This window comes from Chaetodon auriga, chromosome 13 (assembly GCF_051107435.1).
Source record: "Chaetodon auriga isolate fChaAug3 chromosome 13, fChaAug3.hap1, whole genome shotgun sequence".
Taxonomy (NCBI): domain Eukaryota; kingdom Metazoa; phylum Chordata; class Actinopteri; order Chaetodontiformes; family Chaetodontidae; genus Chaetodon; species Chaetodon auriga.
Window position 1 is genome coordinate 12,570,180 of NC_135086.1, and position 26,387 is coordinate 12,596,566.

The 26,387-nt window shown below is 41.6% G+C and overlaps 1 protein-coding gene across 2 annotated transcripts in view; it reads right to left on the reverse strand.

Moving 5' to 3' along the window:
* The window catches only part of kcnh7 (potassium voltage-gated channel subfamily H member 7), a 36,242-nt gene extending 25,810 nt beyond the window's left edge, over positions 1-10,432 (reverse strand). Inside the window, exons 1-3 of one of the 2 annotated variants that reach the window (XM_076746355.1) lie at positions 9,953-10,432; positions 9,236-9,466; positions 936-1,091 (exon numbers count right to left, since the gene is read on the reverse strand). In XM_076746355.1, the coding sequence (XP_076602470.1) occupies positions 936-1,091; positions 9,236-9,466; positions 9,953-10,028 (463 nt within the window). In that variant the 5' untranslated portion in view covers positions 10,029-10,432. The remainder of the gene's footprint in view (positions 1-935; positions 1,092-9,235; positions 9,467-9,952) is intronic. The other variant, XM_076746354.1, reaches the window with a different exon arrangement.
* Positions 10,433-26,387: the final 15,955 nt, after the last annotated feature.

Consider the following 26,387-nt stretch of genomic DNA (forward strand, 5'->3'; position numbering starts at 1 on the left):
GCTCTGATTAGCAATGCTAGCAACGGACACAGGCACTCAACTCACACACGTGCATGCACGCGCGCACACTCATATGCATGGACGCGCTGAAAAACACACACACACACACACACACACACACACACACACACACACACACACACACACACACACACACACGGCAACAGCACGAGCCGGATGCCAGTGCCTTGGAGGAATTCATGCTGAGTGAAGTGGATCGCTGAGCTCCGGTCAGAGAAGAGATGCTGAGTGCCTCCAATCAGAGAGGAGCTGGAATGTCTCATTGACATTTACACCTATACTGACACACATCCAAATAAAAGATGAGGGTGCGGTACATGCATGCATGTACAGGCTGCTCTTTCAAAAGACATAAAACAGGCAGAACGATTAAGAATTAAACACATTCAGCAGGGTTATATAAGCAGGCCACTCACACTGTTTTGTCCTGGCAAACTAAATAATGCACACTTTTTTTTGGAATAATAGATGCTGGCAACATGATTGGATTACACTGAGAATTTGAGACAATCAAATTCTCTAGTGCACAATTATTGTCTAACAGATACAGAGGGCTTTTTTAATGAATTATCTCATTTACAGCCATCCACTTATGCAACACCCCTCTGCTAAAGGAATTATGTGTTTGGAGCCATCTCACAAAATGTACACAGGTTCACTGACAATAAAGACAAGAAATGTGACCAATGAATGACAGATGCATCATTTTTCGATGCGGCATCACGCCATCATTTTTTAGCTTTTGGTGGTGAGAAAATACTGGTGTGGGGTCAGTTATCAGAGAGAAAAAGAAATACCATGACAACAAAAACAAAAATAAGTCCCATTTCTGTTATACTTTTTTACTCCATTGATATTTTAGGTACTTTTACAGTATATCATAGTAAGGACAGAACTGTATATCAAATACTCACTTTGATCTGACTTTGTAGGAGACGTTGGGCTTATCTTCTCCGTGGAGTTGTCACTCTCCTCATCCACCACATAATCAAAATTTAAGATAAACATCATCACCACGCCCTCCTCATTCTTCACTGGGATTATGTGAGTGTTACACTGAAAGTCAGACCCTGGAAGAGAGACAAAGTGTCAGTGCCAAAAGAAAGAGACGCATACATTATCCTTCAGCCTGTCATCTCTGAAAGATGTCTGACCTGAACCTACAGAGAAAACATTTATGTGCGAGACACTGTGCAGATTTTTTATTTAGAATGTTAAATAAAGAGAAATCTAAAAATGACTAACACCTCCCTCTGGTTTCTCATGAATGCTGGGAAAACAGACGAGAAGTGGATTCGATTTAAAGGTCAGCGCTTGCATGTCAGAGCAAAGTTGAGATAAAATAAGTAAGCCCAGGGGTTACACAAAGTATATGTGTGTGTCCATGTGTGCCGCACGCCTATTTAAGCCCATATAGATGTGCCACATGTATTTTAACGAGCAATACAATGTGGGCTTGGACAAATATGATGCAAAAGCCACAGTATGGTGCAGATAGCCGGGTTTAGCAGAATAGATCAAACAGGCGGGACAGATTACAGCCAATTTAGAGGATTGCGATGTGCTCATAGGAATAATGACTAGAGGATCGTGTGAAGCGGTGGAGCAGAAAACAATCTGTGATCTAAACTTATTCTGGAGCCCAGAATATCTCAATTTCTCAACTGCATCGGTTATTTGCTGTGTTAGTGAAAGCTACTCAGGGCCTGTGGGCACAACTGCCCACCAATAAAACTGTCTACTCACTGGACCCTAAACAACAACAACATAATAGCTACTATAAAGCTATAGGGTGACTTACAATATCACAGTGGCCATCTCTGCTATGGGATTAAACTGCCTTGACAGCCTTTTCTATTATGTCTGAAATGACTCCAATTTTGAACACATAATCAAAAAATCTGCATTACAGATATTAAAAAAAATGTACTTAACATGTTTTAGAGAATATATCAAAAGCGGTGTTTATCATCTGGGCAATAGAATCAAAAGACCTACGACTAACTGTCCCTTTGTCTCTCCGTGTAGGTCTGTCTGTCCTTCTGTCTTGTAGTGCTGCTTCTACTCACAGAGGACACATATTACCAGTGTTCACTGTAATCTCCGCAGGGCTCACAGACACCCTGCCAGCAGCATTCATTAGCAGTAGACTTGCTGTCTGACTAAATATAACAAGCACGGTCTGCCTCAACATGCCAGAGTTCTGTTGGAAGGATTTCTGCATCAAAAGTCCCAGAAGTCATGCCGCATTGTTACCACTGGCAATATGATAATGTGATTTGAATACAATGGAAAACATCAAAAATGTACAGAATTGGAGAATTCGGGTAGAATTCAGTGTTTAAGCAGTGTCATGTGAGGGGATGGGAGTATATAGCACTGCATGCTTGCGTGTGTGCTGTATGTGGATAATAAAACCAGCAGGGGGAGGGGGGCTGGAAACTCCACACCCATCTTGTCTGGTGTCATGTGTGTATGTTTTAAAGTAGAAGAGCAGTGCTTAGAGAGCTGGAGAACTGCGAGTCCTCCCCCAGAAAATCCCCTTTTCATAAAAAGCACTTTCCTGCATTTCCCAGAAAGCCTCCACTTAATTCTACAGTGTCCCTTCCATAAAAGGGAACATTTTTTGGTTTTGACTGTGATGTGTTTGATTTAACAGTATGCTCATTTTCAACAGTCGAGGAGAAACGAGGCGAGTGAGGTTCAGTATCGACTTTTAATTATCTGATAAATCCTGCAGGAATTAAACTTGTTAGTTATAAATCCTTAAAAAATGAATTGCCTCCAAAAACGAACACTTACTGATGTTATTTTTGGGACATTTTTCCTTGATTCAAAAGTGGACACTGGCGCGGTGACAGACTGATTTCTAATGCCAGATTTCAAACCACATATTCATTATTGTTTTTCAACCAAAATGATTTCCAACAAATCCTGTTGTTCTTGTGAGAGAGTAATATATCGAGAAATGTCCATTGAGCCATACCTCCACCTTTCTACTGAGCCACGGATAAGCAGATTATATATATGTGTTACAGTATACTGTATTTATAGTAGTTTTCCAAATGCAATGTAGTTGAAAATGATGAAATGTTAAGCTGCGTGTACTCCGAGCATTTCTCCTCCTTATGATGCAGTTGTGCCCTTTGCTTCACGGTTTCTAACTTGGTTAAATTTTGCTCCCTGTCAGGGGTTTTTCCACAGTTTTCTGAGTAGAGCAATAACATGTGAATTATATATAGCATAAGGAGATCCCTGCTACATGGTTGCACGCTCACATTAAATTAAATATTTTCATTCGCTTTAGCACATTTTTTTTTCATTATGGAGCTTTTTACACAGTGTAAGCATTGTGTGCAACCCCGTTATCAGCTGCCAATGAGGCCGATGTGCACATTTGCGAAGTAATGCAAAATAAATGAAGCTCTAAAATCCCCTTCTGACAAAGGAGAGAACAGAAGTAATACATTGAATATCTATACTGGTTGATACCAGCAGAGGTCTACTGTACGTCATTCAGAACTATAAGCTGTGTGCTGCCAAGATGGTAAATTCAGCAGAAATATTTCTGGGCTGCAGTTTACCTCACCAGATGGGAAACAATGGTCATGCTTAAAGGCTAAACCATGGGGGGTTCTTCTCATCTGGTCTCCTGCTGAATGTCACCTCTACTGAAATGGATCAAAGGAAAGCTTCTCTATAACTGCTGCGTTAAATCAGCGGACACTGTGCCATTCTCAGTTTGATCTGATGATGTGTTCTTATCACTATGCTCATTTTATAAATGGACACATTTGCCCACAGTGCTCTGACCCTGGTGAGCAAAAGGAACTTTTTGTGAATAAAACAGCTTTTCTTTCCTTCACCCACAGTCAAGCGGGAGTAAGCCATGTGATCAGCAGAGCTACTCATGACCTGAAGAAAAACGGCCTTTGTCATTGATTGGAAACAACTGCGTTATTCATCGTCTTCATGACCTCACAACAATGGCAGAGAGTCGAAGGTATTTTGGGTGGGCAAAATTATGTGAATCCAAAGATCCGATTTTCTCCCCATTATCCTTATTTAGCTAAACCTTAATCAATGGCAAAACTAATTGAAATCCACAGTATCCCATGATGTTTGTGTAAATTAGCAAGTTATTCATAGCATGCAGAACCTTGTACAAACAATGAGGCTTTTTGTGCATATTCATATTCAATAGTACAACTTACATAGCAAGATTTATGATGATAACCTAAGTCAAATATTATTACCCAACACGATGAAACCAGAACGCTTAATTTCAAGTCAAGTTCAAGCCATAGAATACTTCATGAAACAGCTGAAATCAGATTGAAAGATCTAATTTTCTAGACGTGTCATGCTACCCTCTGTTGATGGACAAATTGTCTTGGCAGACATAACTTCTCAGCTGAAGTGTCACAATGAACAAAACTGTCAGCTATGGTCTTTCCCAGATTCACTGGGAAATAATACTGGATTCAGGAAAACACATTTTTCACCAGAAAAAACAACAGAACTGCATAAAGAAGGCTGCACGTGCTCTATTTCTGCTTATGCTGCATCATTTCCTCATTTTCTTGTCTTTTCTCCGTTACCACTTGTTTCCTTAGTTTTAACTCTCTGTCTGCCAATGTTCCATTGAGCAAACATACAGACTGACAAACACGGTTAGCTACTGACGCTGGTAAAAATGCAGCGTACCGTATATGTGCTATTGAAGACTGCTAACCATTCGGGTTTAGGCTATCCAACCTCCCTATTCTCCTGCAACACTCAACTCAACACAATGCTGTCCAAACATGGCCATAGCTGCTGGACATGGTTAACATCACTGGCAGTTTGTACCAGTGAGCGTCCATTAATTCCCTGACCTTTATATAGAGTGTTTCCCTGCTAGCCAAGAAATGTTATTTACACCTGCTTGAATGAATGGACAGTGTATTAAGACTAGCTCTCTTTTCATGATGGAAATTTCATTACTCTAGATTCTATTTCCATCATCAATTATTAAAACATTGCTGCTTAATCAAGTGATCCTTTGGACACCCCTACAATGACTCACAGGTCAAGCAGAGTTGCGGTGAAACGTCTTGTGAGATGTCTTCAAGACTCATCAATATGCAGTAGTGGTGTTTATATTCATGGAGAAGTGCGAGTACCGCTATACATTTTTTCAAATCTTATTTCAAAATGAGAAGCTACTTCTTATGTGAACCCCGCTCTTTGATTGTGATGTATTGAAGCCTCTTATTAATCTGCAAAAGCTGATCTACTTCAGGGAGAAACATGAGTTGATGATTTTTGTATCTTTATACCAATGTAGTATCCACAACTGCAGCATTTAAACAGTACAGCCCCAGACCACCGCCTGGTAGTAAGTCTCATATAATGAAATCTGACATGTTTCTCGTTTAGGGCTATTCTGCTTAAGCCAATAAGCATCGTTACTGGGGCATAGCCAATCGGGACTAGGGCATGTAGGGAGAGGCCATGCAAGCTAACCCTTTGTTTAGAGTCCCTGGGCCTTGTGGCAATATCTCGCCTCAGTGAGACTGCTGTAAGCTACACAGCCTGGCCTAATTTCATCTTCAATCAGTGTCTCCAGAACCGTCAGGGATAACTAGCAGCTCAGGCTCAAACTACATTTCATTTGTGTTTATCAATTCATGATATTTTGCTCAGCGATCTTTTATTCTGTTTAAGTTCAGCGCAAATGTTGGTGCATTGAATGCAGCGGCAGAAACTGAAGTTAGCATACAGTGATTGACAAGAGAAAAACACAGACGGTATGGAGAGGAATACTAGTTTATCACCTCCAGTACAAGAATCCATGAGATAAAAATAGCCCGTGGATGAACATTCCTACCCAATGCAAACTCAGACCTGTGCTGTTATAGTGTTCAAACATCCATCTGCGCCCCCTCTCCACCAATTAACTTGCTTCGCGTTGTAATTATGGGCAGAAACGGCCGTAAACAGTCCATTATCTAATAAATATGCAAATGTTCCTGCGATGAAGCTGATATGAATGTCTCTGAGATGGAAAGTCCCTCGGCTTCTACTTGGACCAGCTGATTTCACTCGTACACGTGAAACCTGAGGAAGGCTCAGTGCGTGTTTCACCTCATACTGCGAGACACCAAAGAGGGCTGAGCGTGATGAAAAATGGATGCGCTCTTTTGGAGGGTAGTCATCCAAGTGTCCTGCAGCACACCTTGTGCACTGGAGGCACTCGGCGTCCCCCTGTCCCCTCGCTCCCCTGCCACTAAACCCTCAGCGGGGGCACGTGCGGCCCTTCAGTCCCCTCGGCGGGGTGTCACCTATGAAACCCTGCACCCACGCATACCACATGTCCCAGATCATTCAGCACGCTTAGCTAAGCTGCCGCTGTTATGAAGCCATTATCCATTTAACTTCTCTCTGCACGGTGTCAGCTTCCTTTTGTTAACACTCATTCAGGTACAAAGTATTATTACACCCCGTGGAATAGGATAGCTTTACAAAGCCATCAAGGGAAAGCATTTACCTCATTGATTATGTATCATCGTTGGAGGAAGAGTGCATGTGTGGTATCTCCTCTCACAACCCATCCTGGTTGCTCACGCAGACCAAAATGAGAGGAAAAAGGCCCTCGCGCTGAAGGCCTTCGCCGTACTCCCATGGTCCCCTTTGTTCCACTACTTTTAATTTCGAAGCATACGCATAAGCAGCTTAACTTTTTGCCTTTTCAGTGAAAAGAGCCAAAGCTTTTTTTGCTCCTGATGTCGCACGGCTCCCTTCCACAAATCCTGACATTACTTTTTTTAAGACTTGTCACTGCAGTTATTGATGGATGAGCGAAAACAAAGTACACTGCACTGTCACACTGCAATCCCTCTCAACATGGGCATTTAAGGCATGTCCACAGATCATACTTGGACCAATATTTAGAGGGGAAAATGGGGAGAAATGGATAGAGGGAATACTGGGAACACATTTCAGCCAATGCTGGTTTATTCTATGTTCTTTTTAAACATGCCTGTATGATTTGTGACGTGCAGTAGGTGTGTAGAAAATGGATGGGTTTAATACAAAGGATTAGCTGATTTGCATGAGGACTGATGACTTCAAACACTGTTAGGAGAGCAGACACTGAAAACATCCACTTTCCACCCATCAGCTTCAATCTGAAGAGCGACTTGAATCAATATGGCCACCGCTCTCAAGGATGCCATGAATCTTTCATCCCCCTATAGCAGTGGGAGCGTGTGGATTGTGTCCTCCATACCAGTTTAATGCATTTACTCTGTAAGCTGCTCATTCCCAGTCACTGCACTGTCAGCCTGACATCTTTATTCATGAGCACACGCACTCACTGTAAATTCCTCTGAGGAGTATTAAGAGTTGTGTCTTGAAGCCGTGATGCACACCGGGGAGGATTGTGAAGAGACAGAGAGCGACGATTATGTTGGAAGGTTTCTGTGGCTCTCATCCGCCACACTTAAAACATTACACAGGCACATGACATTTCGACGGAGCAGAGCACATGCGTGTAAAGATGGGAGGATGGGAAACTAAATGAAGTTCAAATCCCGCTTGTCAAGAAGCAAGCTGTTCGTACTCTCACAAACAGACTCTGGAGTGTTTTCTGTAATTGTCCTGCAGGCTTCTGAGACAATCTATTTAAACAGAACAGCAGCCGGCTCTTGATTCTTCCTGATTAGCAAAACAAGAAAAGAAAAAAAAAACCCAAAACAAAACGTCCAGGCTGATGGCTGCTGATGGTAGATTAAACATGTATCCATGGCCTAGAATCTAATCAAACTCACAATTAAAAATTAAAGCCCTGGCTCCTTATGATTAAATAAAACATTACGTCTCTTTTTTCCAGCTTTGACTCCTCATATATTGCTGTTTGTACCATGGAAGTTAGCGCAGTAAAGAATATAAGTTCAAAGAAACAATATCACAAACACTGACAGGGAAATGAAAGAAAAAAAAAAGCATGGTTTAATTGTGCTGCTCTATAAGAAGAGTACTTTTGGTCTGACTCTGTGCAGCTATGTCATGCTGACCATAAAAAGCTCATGTGAGAGCATGGCAGGAGGTGGTCAATCCGGGGATTTATGCCACTGAGCGGTAACATCATATTAATACTCTGACTCAGGATTGCTGTCTCTGCAGTGCACCATTCATACCAGAAGTAGGATTGGCCAAAAATGAATGACAAACACCAGTCTAGCATTAAAAGGAAAGCATTTTTATGCAAAGCTGGCAAAGCTGTAGCCTATCGCATGTGCAGCAATGGCACAGATTTATGGATTGATCCACTGTGGAGTAAAGCTGCTGTACACCTTTGCTGCAAACCACGACGTGGCTTAATGAATCACGGATCTTCAAATATGCACTGAGCGTATTTTAATTGAAAAGTGTAAAGCCGGAGTCAGAAAACATGAACTTTGCTCTGTCTATCCGAGCCCCGTCTCTCCTCCACCATCTCTCCCTCTGTCCATCAAAACACAAGAATCATGTTATCACCTGACATAGCACCGACTGCTTCATCCTATTTCTATCTCTTTGATAAATCCAAAACCAAGACGAGGTGCACACCACAATTTTGGCAACCAGACTTTTTTTTTGTCGCCCAGGCGCATGATGTTATGAATCAAGGCAGGTGCCAAAAAGATTCTACTGCTGTCTTTCAATGCATTCACACATGGAACTTCTGATGGTTGTATTTGACACGCTGGCTATAACCCCTCCTCTGCAATGCACACAACCAAACATTAATAGCACTTAATATAACACCATTTTCACACCACATCACCACGATCATTTTCTAATGTGTGATACGGATGGATTATATGCAGCTACTTCTTCTTTCTTAGGATAATATTCTTGTTTTGGACTGTTTTTTGTAATCATAACCCTCCTTATGTATGAGGATCAAAGTTATCAGTTCACTTTCAGCAAGTACGTGAATACCTTCAGCATAAAGCTCAAAGGAGCTATTTTAGAGCTCACTGGTTTCCTCAATCAGGGCTAATGTCTGAAGCACATATTGTAACCAAGTGGTTAGCAGCAGACTGACAGGCCACATCAGGGAGTGGACACACCGAGGAGCCGCAGTAGGTGCTTTTCTCTGGAGCCACACGTCACAAAAAGAAGCCCTTCTCGGCTTACCGGCACTCTGTGACAGCCACAATCTTGTGCCAGGACTCTGACTCACCATCCTTCCGGTAGTAGGTGATCTCCACCTTGCGCTCCTCGGAGCCAAGCACAGCCTGGGACACCTGGCTGATGGCCTCTTTGTCTGTGAGGTCACCGTGGAGGAAGTCGCAGGTGCATGGCTTCTGCATGATGTCCGGTCTGGAGAAGCCCGTCATCTCACAGAAGCCATCGTTGCAGTATATGATCGCACAGTTCTCCACCCTGGCATTGGCTATCACAAATTTCCGGTCTGCATGAAAAGAGAAAGTATGCACTTATGTATGCACGCTGACCTCAGAGCCCACGCCATGGTGTCGGCTCACAAATAAAACCAATCAGCGATGAACTTGATTAAATTCACTGGCACTGTAGAGACAAATAAGCAGCCAAATGTAAGATTGAGATTCATCTTGCAGATAATCTTATCTTTTCCAGAATTTGCATATTTTAATTAATGGTAACTACATGCATATATATACACACTGTATTCAGTTCCTGCAATATTAATGGTTTTATTCAGCAATCCTCATGTAAAAATCAATAATTTAGCCAGTCTTTTGTTTATCTTCTAAAGAAACAAAGTCATGAATTTTTTTTTCTTTTTTTCTTTTCCTTATGGGATGCACCATTTTTTATCAAAGCATAAACTTAGATTTTCAACGTGAATTTATCAAAACGTTTACTTGGCAGTATTCTCTCTCTGGCAGCAGCATTTTCACATCAAGAACATACTTACTCTGACCCTCGAATTTCCGAATTATTAATCCAAGGAATGTGTTTTGTGGCGCAACGTGACCTCTTCTTACAGGCATGTTTGTGCACAGAATATCCCACGATCTCCAGCAGAAGCGCCTTTACAAGTAAATCCCGAAGTTACAGATGTTGGCTCTTTGTGCTGCTTCCCTCACCACAGACCATACTCGACGCGAGCCCTCTCTTTCCACTTTAAATGACCTTCCCACTTCGCCGAGGAGTTCCTTTAGCCTGCTTGTATGCCCGAGCATGCAAATACCTCCTCGCCGAAACGCACGGAATCGGGGAGGATTGCTGGAGTTACATTCAGTTCGCAAAGCATTTCGCGTTGAGGATGGGTGCGATCCTGACGTCCTCTGTGGCGGTGTGTTGGGCGCATGCAGCGGACAGTGGCTGATATGCCAAAGGGAGTGACGTTGCTCCCTGGGGGCTTAGTTCCCTCCACCTCGGGTAAGAATAAGTCCCTGCCTTGTGCACCGAGACTGAGCGTTATGGAGTATACGCTCATTCGGAATTGTTTGCGCTGCAATATGCAGGTATATGACGGCACACTGTCAGTGCAGAGTGATGAAGTACAGAATACTTACAGTGTAGTGGTGCTTCCTATATGGATTCATACTATGAAAGGCTGCTTATAGCCACATTACTTCATATGTGTACGCATGCTTAAAAGCCTGTAATGTGCCACAACCTGTAATTTTACTCTACAGCTATTTTCACACAGTACAGTACTCTATCACTGATAAATTTGCTGTCACTTGTACTTTAGTTCTACTCTTCTATATTTAGTTAAGCTTTCAGTCTAAGTTCACTGATATGTATGAGTATTCTTACGCCTCTTACTAATCAATTAGCCGTTATCAAGGAATAGTGCGACTTTTTGCTGTCTTGCTCTGCCCAATAAATCACAAGTGTGAATGTGACAATTTATGGCTTTACCGCAGGCTATGAGCTGGACTATTTCTTGGTGAGGAGCAGTGGCTGGAGGAGCTAGTAGCTGGATTTTGTTGCCCATAGACAGAGCCAGGCTAGCTGTTTCCCCCCATTTCCAGTCTTTATGCTAAGCTAAGATAAGCTAAGGTATCTGGCTGTTGGTTGAAGTTTTACATTGAAGGGATAAATAAGCACCTAAAAAGTCTCATTTCTATTGTTTTAATGAGATGATTTCACATCAATTTGAATGTATTTTTTCCAACCAAAAACGTATAATAATTGATGTTAATATAATGCATATTGTTGTATAAGTACATCATATTTAAAGGCATTAAAGGAAGACGGCGATAGCAATACTGTATTTCATTTTGAAGGCAAGATTAGGTTAGCTCATACCAAACCCTAGCCCTTAGCATTTACTCATAAATAGTAAAACATCTGTTTTCAAAAGCAGGGATTTAATTCCAGTGGTGGTCCTGGGCCCCTTTCTGGGTGTTTTCAAAAAGCATTTCTTTGACCACGCTATATAAATTCAACACTGATATACCCACATATAGGCTCTACAAACTTAACAATTCTTAATACATATACTTTGATGACCTCAGATTGTTGATGGCCCAGCTTTAACCTAAGTAGGAGTCTATTGAGCCAGAACAACTGAAAACACTGTCTGTTGGTCTGCTGGGCCTTTAAGAGCCAGCGCAGGCGTTTGGCTGCCAAGAGCTCCTTAAAGTTGCTGTCCATGGTGATGAAGAGGATGATGAATTCAGGTGCTGATGGAGAACCTGATTAGATTTATATTTGGGAAATGTTGGCTGAAAATTTTCAGCACAAATCGTCTTTTTCTAAAACTGTGTAGAAAGCAGGTGCTGAAAATCTCAAGACCACTCCTTTGGGTTCAGTTCATTTTGCATCTTTTCTGCTGTGTGAAGATTCTCTGTCATCCAGGTCACACTAATCAAAGGAGGGTTGAACCAAGGGTAGCTGGACTCGGCTGTAGAAACTTGTAGACTTGACTCTCATCCTCTGGGCCTCTTCGGCTGTAATTGACCGGTACTTCATACCTCAGACAAGGTGCAAACGTTTTCAAGTTTCAGTCCAGTTGCCCTTGATTCAACCCACCTTGGACACCTGTTTTGCTGTGTGTAGCTGATGTGTTCATTGTTGTGACACTAACATGCTGAGCTGAGGCAGAAGTGTTATGTTAGGATGGTAATTTAAACTAACTATTGAGCATTCAGTCAGGGGGTTCAGGCTTGTTGTCAGTGTAGCTGTCCAACACCTGTACATGACATAAATATGAAATCCAGTATTCAGTGGTGTTTTAGCCCTGTTTTGGTCCCGTATTCACTGTTTTTGTAGTGCTGTACTGGTCCACCAACTCCTAAGAAAAATATGTACAGTAGCTTTTATTGGCTCGGCCTGTTTGCCCAAAGTAAGCACTTGTTTACTCCAGCTGTGGTGCTCGACAGGAGCATCCGTTCTCTGTATGCTGTGCTGGAATCAGCTGCCCACAGTTTTTTACGGGGGCTTGATGAACGATGACTGAACCAGAAGGTCTGGTGATCTAAAACAGAACCGCAGACTGGGCTGTTGATTCAGTGCTTTCTAGAATCACGGTCAGCCATTTTACTGGATGAATACAACAATATGTACAATATGCAACAACCTTTATCCTAAGCCCCTGACAAAATAGCAAAATCTATTTACACATACTAACCCAGACTACATGAAAGGTAAAATCTGAATATATTGAAGTGTTTCTTGACAACCGTCAACTGTTAAGTTGAATACTTAAAAAGTGTACTCACTATGTACTAGTGCACTTTCTTGAGTATACCTTTTTCCCACTTGAGGCACATTTATTCATGAAATCAGCGTATATTGTATGCTGGAGAGCTTTTATCTCTATCTTGGGTTCTCATACGTTGATGTACATGTCTACTGAACTTTCCAGAGAAGTCAGCCTGAGGTGAGTTTGACTGTGGCGCTGTCCATGGTCCTGCAGCATCAGTCTCACTGTGGGGAAAGCTGCTATACTTCTCTGATATGCAATCGCCTGCTGGCTGTCATAAAAGTATATATAAACATACAGACACACACACTTTCTCTCCAAATAATTTTTTTCCTCTCTCATTCAGGGGATTTCATGAATGGGTGCACGTAAATAAAAGTTCAGCTAATCTGGGAAGACGACAGCCCACAGCCAGGTGGTGAAAAAATGAAAATGTATGCGTAATGCAAAACCTGACTTACAGTCTAGAAACATCTGTCCCAGTATTGCAGCTCGAGCTCATCGCCCATCTGGCCAATTGAGGCTGAGAGAACACACTGAATGAACGCATAAATACAAGCATAATCGCGTCCAGAGATCATACTGTATATTTCATTAATATCAAGATGACTGGTGGATTCATTTGTACTGAACCAGTTCACACCAAACGTGATGGAGTTTTGGTGTTTTAATCTAACTGGCAGGCCAGTTCTTCATGTATCATGAACAAAAGCACTAGTGTTCATATTCATGAATCTTGGCTGGTGTGATATTTTGTTGCCTTTTTACTTTTCCTTCAGTTTTATTGGCCTACATTTAGACGATACTGTGTTATGTTCTCATGTGCCAGTATCTGTTCTCTTGTTCTGCACTACTCTTGGAAAAGAAGTTTACTTTAAAAGTCAGCTTAGATTGCACTTTTGTCACTGTTGAAGAACCACGCGAGACACTCTTGCTGCGTTTTTTCCTCCTGCACCCATAAACACAGAGCTCCCCAGGCCACAGTGCTTGGTCGGCTGTATTTTATTAAATCACTGTTGCATTAAGCCAATCTGCAGCTCGCGTCCATTACTCACGACACAGCTACAGTTGAACCTTTCAGAGGTCGACCATTACTCACAAACAATTACATTACAAAGTCATGACTCGCGTTTTTTCTGTTGCTTGTTTAGCTTAGCATCTACGCGCGCAAATTCAGCTAATTGATTGTTCATTGTACGACCTGGAGTCCAAACTATTACTTACAGTATTATGACTAATGTGAGCAATATCATTGTTGCGTGTATCTCACTTCTGGAAACATGCTTGATTAACAGTGGCACATATGCTGACTGGCAAAAGCAAAGGGTAGCAATGGGTGGGTGAGGGGTGATGCTTCCTGATAGCTGCACACAAGGGAAGCAATATCCCATCGAGGGCTGTGTGCCCTTGGGTGAAAACATAGTAGTAGTGCTTCTCTCATCTCACAATGCATCTGCACCGCACATATGAATTACACTTAAAACTTATTCTGCCAGAACTACTTTTCTGCCTCAATGTTGACTTCACTTCTAATTCTATAGCTAGCATTAGTTAGCTCTTAAAGCATTTACTATATGTGCTGAGTTTTGAGTGCTTTGTGAGTGTTAGAAGTATTCTGTATTCTGTGATGTAATGTTCAGAGGCAGCGTTAAATACTGTATCTGTGCAATTTACAGTAAAGAGGATAGAAGTTGGGATCAGCAATCTGACGAGCAGACAGCACTCCACTCATCTATGTGCAATGAAATTAAGTGAGTGAAACCTCCAACCCGTACCACGCAGGCCTTATTATGCTGATGTTAAGAGAGCATTTACTCTAATGGCATGGTACCTCATCTTCTATCTTCAAAGGGTGCAAATCAAACAAGATGCACGAATGCATTAAATCTTCCATCAATTACAGGTAGTAGCGTCTGTGACTGAGTAAGATGATGACGTTCATCACTGTGTGGCTCCAGGATTTGTGATTGGTCTGCCAGATTACAACAGTTTCAGCTTTGAGTGATCCCAAAAGGGAGGACGCACCCAGATGCAAATCTGAATGCCAGAAAACATCCATCTTCTCCCAACAAAGTGAACGTCTACCTGCTCCGGCTCACAGCTGAGCTCAACTATGTGGGAACCATAATTTCTGCCTGAGCCTCGTGTCATATCACATTACACTACATTACACTCTCAAGAAGTGAGTCACGTTTGAAAATAAATCACAGGATATGTGTTTATTTTTACACTTAAGTGCACAGCTTCTAAGGATTCCGGCACTAAAGCTTTCTGGACACTGTATGGTTGTTTTGAAGATCATGCCGCCATTCATTCATTTGGTCATTCATTCATTCATTCCACATAATCTCTGAGAATTTAGAGCAATTTGAAAAACAGCTGCAGCCACAGCAGCGTCCACTGTCCAGAGCATAATCCAGGTCTCACGGCAGTGTAGCTCTCGCTCTCTCTCTCTCTCTCTCTCTCTCTCTCTCTCTCACTCTCTCTCTCTCTCACCCTCACCCCTTCCTCTCCCTCTTCTACTGTGGCCCATACACATACACCCATGGAGCACAGTTGCACGGCTTACTCATTGTCCATATAAACCATTATGGCCCTGTCTCGGAGAATAATCCACTAGTGCAAAACACTAGAGTGCTATTGCTGCTTTTGCTGCTGCGCCCTACCCCATATGCCGTTGCACACATTCTCCACCATCTGCCATCAATGAAAAAAAAAAAAAAAAAAAAGAGAAAATAGGGCCACCCTGCACTTTTGGCTTAGTATGCGACTTCATAATATCATTTAATCTTCCAGAGGTCAGTGCTTTTTCTCTGTCACATAGGGTGAAACATTTTGAGAAAGGGTTCTTTAAAATTATATGAAAATTTGTAACGCATCAATGGTGCGTTTGGGCGCAAAGATTGTTTGCAACCAACTTGTATTGTGTACGTTTTCACTGATTTGCAGAGTCAAAAAGAATACTGCAGCATCTGTCCCCTGTGTCACCACTGCGAGGAAGCTGGTGCTCAGCGTCGCGTCAATGCAGCTGCAGTCTCTAGGCACAAGCACCATATGTTGCCACCCACAAATAGGCTACAAAGTCATCTGACAGTGAAGCGGCGTGCGTGTGACTTGCTTTGCCATTTGCCTTTGTCCAGGCTGTGACTGCTGATTCATCAAAGCCAGGCATCTCCTGTAGGTCAGCCATCCATTGTTTTTTTTTTTTTTATCAGACTGACAATGGAAGGAGAATTAGTCCTGATACATAAAGCTTATACAAATCCTGTTTATGTTTACAGATTACATACACTCTGGGTTAAAGCATCAAGAGAATAAACATATATGAGATATTGGCTCCAGTTAAAAATAATTTCTCTCAGATTACTTGAACAAAAGCTAATTAGGGTCAGAGCTGCCACAACAATCAATCATCCTCATTCATCACTCACACTTTGAAATAATTGGCAGTGCATGTAAAGCGACTTGAGGCGACGTTAAAGCGTTTAATCTTTTCCTAATGGTAGGAGTCTCCCACTGAGGTCATCGGCAGCATCGCTTTTTCCTCCAGTGCAAATGGCTCTGCGAGGCTACAGCTAAACATCATTATAGATTATTTATTCATCAGCAGTGTAATGCTAGATGACATGCAAAGGGCATCGCCACTGGATTTTTTCCCAGTAACAGTTTACCTTTATGGATAATTAAATGTCACCAATTAAAATCTGATGATGACTAAAAGAACGCCGTTCCAAATCACTTTGACGACCTTCTGATCTGAGTACCGATTAATCATTTAAGACGAAATAAACAGCAACTGTTGTATGTCTTCCGGCTACTGCCGCTACAACAGCAGCAACAAACAGAGGGAAATCTTTTCAGGTGAAACTTGAAGAGTCTTAAGTCATAAATATTTCAGAAAAGCTAGCTAATTAGCTGCATTAATACATTGATAATGATATTGAGAGCGTTTGTGTTGACGGCAGACAACGACACAAGGATGAAAAGTACAGAGATGTGTCTACTGCTGTGGACCTTCTCACTTTGATTCCTGCCGTGAGCCGATTAAATGTTGTCAGAAAAAATGGGAACATGTCTGCGATCAGAAAACGACCCCTCCAATCATCAATAGTTGGATATCAGGACGCCGTGACGCCGCCCTCCTCCTACAACATCATCAAGATGTGGAAAATCTCCAGTTGGCAAGTTTTGGGAGGAGCAGTTCAGTGCCGCTGTTGTCGAAGTGCTGGCAGGGCTCAATGGAGTGATTACCTCATTTCAGTTATCCCCTCTGTGATCAGAGGTTACCATGGAAACTGGTGTGCCCCAGTAGATGTGCCACTGCCCCTCTCCCCCTGACAATGTAGGCTACTTTTCATATAATTGTTCAGTGATGGTGATGTCCTCATTAATGTTTCCATCATACCTGAGCCCTGCTTGTCAGTACAGTGAACGCCATAATATAAAATACACTCTCGCTTTTATTTCAAGCAACAGGTTGAGCTGACTAATGCGGAAACTGCATAAACATGATTGACAGAGCTTTCAATCCGTTCAGTATAACAAAATGTCACCCTCCATGTCACCGTGTACTTGATAACAGTAGTTTGAGGGTGTGTATTTTGTTTAGACTGCAGGCGGAGAAAATCTCCATCTCTTCCTGCTCTGTCTGCTTGGCAAATCACACATGAGGGACCCTCGCTGGAGTCTGACTCCACAGCTCTGTCTCTCTGGAGGGCAGCCAAAAAAAAGTCCTTCTCCATGTTCAAGCTAACCAACACAGATGTCCTCATGCATCACGCAGAGTGCACATCTTGCACCGACCTGCATTGACCATCTAAGGGGAAATTTTTTACATTTATAAGAGACATACTTAGAAATGAATATTAAAGTAATGTTTTGAAAGCTAAGGTCCATTCTGTCATCGAGACAGGCAGCTGCATGCATGTGTTTCCACTATAGATAAATGCAGGCACCACACTAGCAAACGCATGCAGAAAACAATGACTGAATAGGAGACAAGGGACTTTGAATCTTGCTCATTTGCTTTTTGTGCCAGTGACAGCCATGGCTTTGTTTTCTGGCTGAAGTCCGTCTGTCCCATTCTCGTGAACGCAATATCTCGGGAAGGCCTTGAGGGAACTTCTTCAAATTTAGCACAAATGTCCAATTAGACTCAAGGATGAAGGGATTTGATTTTGGTGGTCAAAGGTCCCCGTGACTACACACAACACATTTTTGGCCATAACTCAAGAAATCATTGGCTAATTATAACAGAATTTTCACACAAATGTCTCAGAGGATGAAATGATGAAGTGGTGATTTTATATCAGGTCAAAGGTCACTGTGACACCGTGATGTTCTGCAGAAACTCTGGCTGTTATTCAACACCATAACTCAGGAGCAGAAGCAGAGATTGTGACCATATTTCACATTCGGTCAGATACTGATTTGTTGACATTAATCTCGGGTGTCCGCCTTCAGACTGCTGCCGGGTTGAAGATGTGTGTGAAGCATCCATGTTTTACAGTTTGGAGCTTCATTGCAGCAACAGCCATATTTTTGAAGCACTGTAGTCCACCACAAGCTCACTGGTTTTGCTGTTGTTGAGTTTCAGGTGATCGTTGTTGCACCACGTGATGAAACTCTGTGCTCGTCTGTGAAAGTAGTCCCTAAGTGCAGACGACATGTTTCTGACTGGAAATTATTCACTGGGAATACTTCACTGCAGATATTATATGGCTCGGGACAAACATGGACTTAAATGCAGCTTGACTGTTTGGTGGAGTAATACAACCACAAGGCGGTAATTCTAGTTTCCTCACAGGAGAATATTTCTATATTGCAGCAGTATAGTCTAGCTAAGCATTTTTAATGAGTATTCCCTTGATAATATACTGTACTTCTCTCTGATCTTCACTGTCATCCACTGTGGTCTCAGTAATGCAGATGTAATTATCTGTAAGTTTTGATGTCCAAGGACAGATGAGGAAGCAGTCAGGGGTGAACTCACTATAAATGTGTTAGAGGAAAGCAAGCATGGTGCAGCCTGCACTGCTTTCAGTGCATATAGTATGTTATCTTTAAGTTGAATGCAATGTGATACATATAATACACTCTAATGGAGTAGCTGTGCAATAAACACTACAGCAGCATTCAGTTGTTGGTGTGCTGGTTCAAGTCTACAGTATAATCATTTTTAAGGCAGGTGGTTTTGTGTTTAATGTTATTGGTGTTGTTTAGCAAAACCTGATCACTGTAAGCTTCACAAAGGTGGGATTTACTGCTTGTGAACTGTATTACATGGCATTGCTTTTTTGTGTTTTCGCTCTGTGTGGTGCAAGGGTTTGCGTTTCAAACAGATTAGTGTTTTATAGCATGTCAGTGGCACAAATTCAGAAACTACTTGGTCTTAGATAGGTAAGGGAGAACAGTCTGTATCTGCAGAAATATCCGCTCATGCATGGACCAGGACAAGTTTAACTCTAAATGGAATAGGTCATTCAGTGGACGTGTGCACACTGGGAGCCTGCACGTTAAATGTTAGTTGTTGGAGGTCTGGAAAGGACCTGTCCTGGTTATTTGGGACACCTTTTTCATGAAAAATACCCACCACAAGCAGTTACACTAATCACTTTGCTACAGTGGTACCCTAGAACTGACTTTGCACAACTTTGAGAGATTTATTGAAATAAAAAACTTATATTGTTCAACAATTTGTTAAAAAAAACACTAGTAAACTAAATGTTGAGTTGGCAGGAATTACAGGCCACCACATACACAGTGTGCAGCAATAAATGGCTGTGTGCTGACATCATGTGGTTAATATGGCAAGTTACATGTAAGGTTTTCAATGTGACGTCTCCTGTCCTGATTTTTATCCTGGCTCTATTTAAAACACCCACAGCACATGATGAAAGCATGTGATCTCCAAGTAAAAGTGGATGAATACACATCGTCTTCGTGAATCCCTTTCGACTCAAAGATGACATAAGAAGAAACACCAAGGCCTAAATAATGTCAGTGATGCTCAGCTGGTGCAGCGTTCTAAAAAGTATTGCGCTACATGCAGTTCTCAGTGTCAGTGAATAACTTGTATCCATCATACTCACAGTTATACTCCACTCAATATAAAATCAAACATAAATCTCTAAATGGCTGCTTCTGTTGAACTCTACAGTGGGTAAATCAAAGTGCTTCCTATGTATACACCTGCAGTGTGGAGCTTTTGTCTCCCCCTTCTGGCAAAACGATGCCATACTGTTCCAGATAAAAAATAGACAAGCATAGCAGATAGAGCGCTCAGAAGTAACTGTGTTTTTTACATGACACCTGCACCATGTTCACGAGGATGTTTGTTTGATCCTTGTCAGTGACCTGTTTCTCATTCATATTAATGAAGTGCATGCTGCATACAGGAAGTAAAATGGCGAGATGTGTGTAATTCAAACAATATTCCCAAAGACATAAAAAGCCCAAATCAATAAATCCTGCTTTACTCACAGCTGGTAGGTAATGTGGAAGCTATCATTCCTCCAAGTACAGACAGTAAGAAGTGACAATGAGCTGAGATTAGCTTGCAAACATTCTTAATCTACAGAAGATCCTGCCAAACTATCACACACGCACAGAGATTTAGAAACAAAGACAGATACACAGCTATGAAGTCATAGGCTACTGTTGATTGGTGCCATTTAAGAGAGTTTCTTCCTATGGAGTAGTGGACCTTTGTGGATTATGTGTGGTAGGCTTGTGTCAATTAGTGATCCAATTGTATATTGACATTTGAGGGGATGATTGGTTTTTCCTGTTAACGTGTTTTTTACTTACTTCATATCAGAATATCAGAGAATCTGCACCCTACTGTGCATTTAGACACGTATCTTGTGGAAAGGCATGTCCACCCCTGGAGCCACGCTAATCAGCAGGAGTGATGAGTGAATTTTAAATCATTAATTATAAACCAGTTTGCCGTCTCTTAGCTAAGAATCTGACACTCCACACCTCCATTCTCCATACGCCTGCCCACCAAAACTTAGCTCTGTGATCCATGAGAGTAGTTAACTGGTTGTGCAGGTAAAACAAGTTCAGCATTTGGGGCCAACAAGCCTACGGTAGCCTTGAGAGTTCAAGGCACTGAAACTTAAGTAAACAGCAAGTAAAAATCTTTAAAAAAAATCAAAAGTAAGCAAAATAAGAGCAGAAAACTTAATAAAATCAGTTTTTGTAGCTCAGTTATCTCACTCCTTATGTCAGGCTGAATGTTGTGTATTTATTGAGAGGTTTTCATGACAATTATTGGTGCTGTTTTTTGAAAATTATTCACTGACTTCTACCCTTGCTTCTACGCTGTTGCCACTTGTCTTGAAAAAGAGCTAGATCTTGTCCACTTCACCCAAAACTTTTAAGCGGCATAAATTCACATTAACAAACTATATCCACAATGCAAATTCATTTAGAGATCATATAAAATAAGGCCATGGATGAAAGGAACCCGGCAACATGGTACCAGCTGCAACATCTCCATGAGCTTCACACAGATCAGCAACTTGAACTCCCTGATCATCACCATCACCCCTTGATTGTTCTGAAATGGTCATTATGAAACAGGGAACAAATCTCTCAGTTAATTCTACGTACATTTCTATGAAGTAAAAACGGCATGTTCGTATATATGTCACCTAAAATAACGTACTTCTGGCACTATCAAGTATTTTTACCAGTGCAAAATATACATATGACAATACTCATCAACACTAAGCAGGATTATGTTTGCTGTGAACTCATAGTGTATCAGCTGCACTGTGTAACTGTGATCTATCGAAGCTGTGAGCGCCCTCTGCTGGCCCTTCTCATACTAGCGCAGACATACATCCACCTAAGTGTCCTCTGGACCATTGTTCTGTAATGTTCATTACAAATGTTTGGAAAATTGGGTCACATCAACAACTCTTAGTGCTTAACTGATCTCTCATCTACAGGTAAATGTTGCATTCTATGAGGTGATCAATGTCACCGCTGCAAGTAGCACACATAACAACAGCCAGTGCCTCCAGGGGACGTGTTACCAAATTAGTTTCCTTAATTTGCTTGTATTTTGTCTACTTGCATGTTTTTTCTTCAGATTATTATTGTTCCGTCTGCTCATGGAAATAGGACTGAAGTGTGTATCCTTTAGTCACCCCCCAGTCATAATTTAGTCCACTTTAAAGCCAACGTAACAGGTTCAGCTAACTCATCCTGTAACATTTTGGTCTGATGTGGTTTGGAAATATCTTTGATTTTTTTATGGTATATTTAAATTAATTGGATCTGACCTGAAACTGAAGCAGATTCACAAATAAAAGGTTATTTTTTCATATAGTTTATGGGGGTGCGATAGATTGATGTTAACTTTGCACATTTTTTGTAACATTTATTTATGGGGACAAATAAGGTAAAGTTGCCATGTGGTATGTTATGTGTGTATGCAGATATGTATGTGTGTGTGTTCATTTCCTTCCAAATGAAGCACTGGCAACATTGCTCAAACTTATAATCTCAAATGTTATGCAAATGAAAAGCAATTTAACGCCTCATAAACAATTAGGTCACGTTTTATAGACAGTTCACATCCACGGACATAAAAACAGACATAGTGGGGTTTTTTTTTTACAGATTTGATGTTGCTCACTAAAAAAATGAATAAATTAAATGAATAAATTCTCCTTTTTAACATATTCATAGTCTTTAAATACTTGCTCTCAGTTGTGATGATTGTGATTTCTTACAGATAATCTTGGAAGTCATGGCACATGCACTAAATACATGAACTTGTATGTACATAAATGCCTCCCATGCCATAATGACGTCAAACCAAATCAACTGAATTCATTATTTTGCCTTTCATGTGGAAAAAATTACCCCAGAGATAAATGATTTGACATACAAATGCTATAACTGATATTAGATATATTACTATGAATGGGATTAGAATCTTTGTATGTATTTGTACATACTTTACGTGTATGTGTGTACTGACATGTGCATGTAAGACCAAAGGGCAGTGCACACAAAGAGGAGAGTGAAAGTGTTTGACTCATCATGCAGTGGTGAGTCATACAAGCGGGAGTCTAGGCTGTGTTAAATACATTTGATCTCGTATTGATGTGGGATCTCTGCTCCATTTAGTGACGTTGTCCTTGAATTTCAATTTTTTTTTTTTTTTTTTTTTTTTTCTGCCAACTGCAGTAACTGGGCCTGCACATTTAGGATATGCAGTCCAAAAAAAAAAAAAAAAAAAAAACTCTGCTCACATGTTGAACAGAGGAGGGCAGTGTTGACCAAGATATAACTAAGAAGTCAGAGACTGTAACTGGTCCAGTTGGATTGTTTTGTTGCAGATCAAAAGCTTAACATTGTCCATGAATTTTAGGTCTAAATGAATTGGAAAATGTCCAAACTGCATTTTTAATTGTAACCTACACCACCATGGACAACACGATGGTGACTGATTTGCACCAGCTTTCAATAAAAGAGGCCATGCATCACGACACATGCATGCAAACAAGCATTCTACTGTAACTTAACACTCATTTCAAGCTTGACGTTAGTGTAGTTTAGGACTGATGCTCTGACTGGTGACCTGACGGGAAACACCAAACCTGTGGCACAGTGTGTGTTGGATTATCACACTGGGAATTAACAGAGGAAGGTTATGAGCCTGTCTAGGCTTGCCAGAGGCAGGTTGAGAAGTAAAGACACAGCCAGAGACAAAACCTGACAAAAGTTGTGCAGACGGAGACAGCGAAAGATAGATAGATGGATAGACGCCTGCATGCATTTTAAATACGCTTCATGCCTGACTAAAAACTGGTGAATAATAGTGTCAGCTCCATGTAAATCCTTTCTAGTTCAGTTCCTTCTTAGTGAGAAATCTGTGTTCGGGAGCAGAGCAAGTCTACTTTGAAGTTGCCTCTCCAATGAAGAAAGGTGGATGGTGTTAAAAGTCATTCTTAAGTGTGGCACTGATGATAGAAAGTTGTTCTTGTGAGGGGGGAAATGGTGCCATACCTATGTAACATTCATATCATTTGAATTATGAATCAGAGTAAGAAGAACTCTATGTTCTAAGCTGATGAATATTTAAAGGATTGAGTATACAGATCATCATATTGACAAAGGGAGAATACTAATGTCCTCTTCTCAGAGTCTGATTAGAGGTTAAGCAGAATGCAAACTGCATAATTTATTTTCATTCTTGCATTTTTGTACCTTTTGATTCGGCTCCCCTTTTTAGGTTTGATAACTTCTTTGTGCAGAAGTCTGTCCCGTTTTAAACCGCAGTATAGTAAAGTGCAGCGCGCAAATGAGGGATAATTGGTGTCATTTGTTTTTCACAAGTCAAAGAAATTTAAAGACGCGTTTCGACTTCCACTGTGCAAACCGTTTTATGTGCAGCAGACCATCGCTGTAACATTAAGTGCAATATGAGTCTTCCATTTTCGAGGCCGATGCTTCAGTAGTTGACATACACAGAGTGCCAACTGTCCCCACTGACACAGACATTGTCCACACTCTATTAAATTGAATGTTGTATTTAACTGGTTTGCAGCCAGGGCAAAGTTACATGCTTTTGTATCATTCTCTCTCTGGTGGAATGTGCTTATTTCAGGGAGAGACAGGCAGAGAGAGAAAGTGGGAGTGAGAGCCCATGCAGGTGAGAGTGTCTAACAGTGAGGAAATCAATATGATGTAAATTATTAAGAGCTCAGGAATGCGTCTGACCCCTACTGTCTTGCAGCAGGCTGGGCTCTGAAGGCTGGCAGGTGGACGCGAGCTTGGACTCTCCCTCTAACACTCATTAGTGGCTGGGAGCCGGGGCTCCTTGTGAGTGGGAAGGCAGGGATCACAGCGGGGAAGTGATGGCCCAGGCCTCTCACATCCCGGCTCAGCCTTCGCTCTGGCTCTGCCAGCCTCTCCCTGGAAGCTCATTAGTAAGTGCACTGATGCATAAGAGCTAGTCATTAGCTGGGCTTTTTTTCCGTCTTCATCTCTCTTTCCCCCGACACCATGTCTGATCCTGAAGACTGGTGGCAGTGCTGGTTTAAAAGACGAGAGAAGTCCACATTACCGCAGGTATTCCAGACATATGGATATGAGACAGTGGTAGCCATCAGATTTTTTTTTTTCCTTTTCTTATTGGGGGTGAGGGTGGGGGTGTCAATTTGGAGTTCTTCAAATGGAGTCCATCCATAGCCCTTCAAACCAAAGAGTAAACATTACTGCTTGACCAGGACTTTGGCTGAGCGCTCCTTTCTTCCTCCATGGCTGGTTTTGATCTGGGGTATTTGCTTTAGCTGCTGGCCAGATCCCCTCAGCACCTGATGGTTGCTTAGGCTCTGAGTAAATAAGATCTGGGGCCCAGGCCTCTTCGGGGCTGCTGGGTAAATAAGGTCTCTGGTGTGTGTAGCGTGCCTGGCAGCAGGGTGAGCACTGGTGTGGAGGCCTCCAGAGACACGCCATCCCCCTTTTCTATATCTCGTTGTTTAATTCTGTGATCCTCTCTCTCTTTAACTTACTCCATTCTCCCTCCCTACCCACCGACACACACACAAACACACACAAACAGACCTCCCTCTCAGCAGGCGTGCTGATTAATGTTAGCCAGTTGTACTCATGAACATTTATGGCTTCTAAAGCACTTGCAACAGGACCCATGTGTGTCCAATATCATGGAATTAACTTGTTCATGGATATCATGGATACGCTTGTTCAGACAGATTGCATAAATAAAAAAGAAACAAACCATCTTCAGATTTGCAGCATATGAACTCTTTATTCGCAAGCTTTTTCAGAGGCCCCTGTTATGCCTCCAGTTTGCAGATGATCACTATTAGAATTTAAAGATCCTGTAATTAAAAGTGTTTGAACACACAGGATCAAGCTCCTGTCTCTTAGGAACAGTTTGGCATTTAGCAAGTCTTTAAATGTCAGAAAGATAAATGATGATGATAGCACCTGTAATAATGTAATCACGTTCTCAATGGTAATCTTCCAAGCCCACAAACAAATGGATTTCATATACTACTGAAAGATTAAACAATTTAACACCTGATGTCTCCATGACTTATTGAAACAAAAAGTGGCCACGAGGGAGCTGCAAAATATTGTAGCCATTAAATTGCTCATCCTACATATTGTGTACCTTGTTGTCTTCTCAACAAAAGCTAACAGTGACCTTTTGTAAAAGACACAAGTGTTACGACCAAGTTTCCCCGGTAAATGCTGTTCAGCAGCTGATATACAGCGATACTGTACGTGAATGTCTTTTCAGTGGCGGATTTACAGATAAGTTGATATGCTATAGTGTCATTCAGCCACTGTAACGAGGGATTTGCCTTTGTGAAAGTTTACTGAGTCAAATCTCATCAGCTTAATGTGATCTGGCGCTAGCCATGCTGGATCCCCTTATGCCAATTAATCCAGGTTGTAACTCACAGACTCCTGCTGACCAATTCACATCCATTGTTGATAGTTTTTGGCTGCAGGAGCCTCAAACCTCCTTGTTAGAGCCAAAAACCGCAAGAAACCCACCACCTCTTTCAGCCCCATCATATTGTCTGTTGATTGCCAGCAATTAGTAAAGCCAGGCAGGCTGAGAAATGACAAGATGGGGCATGGCTATTGCAATGCATGGGCGTTGTTGGCTCACACGCCAGCTGAAAGCCTC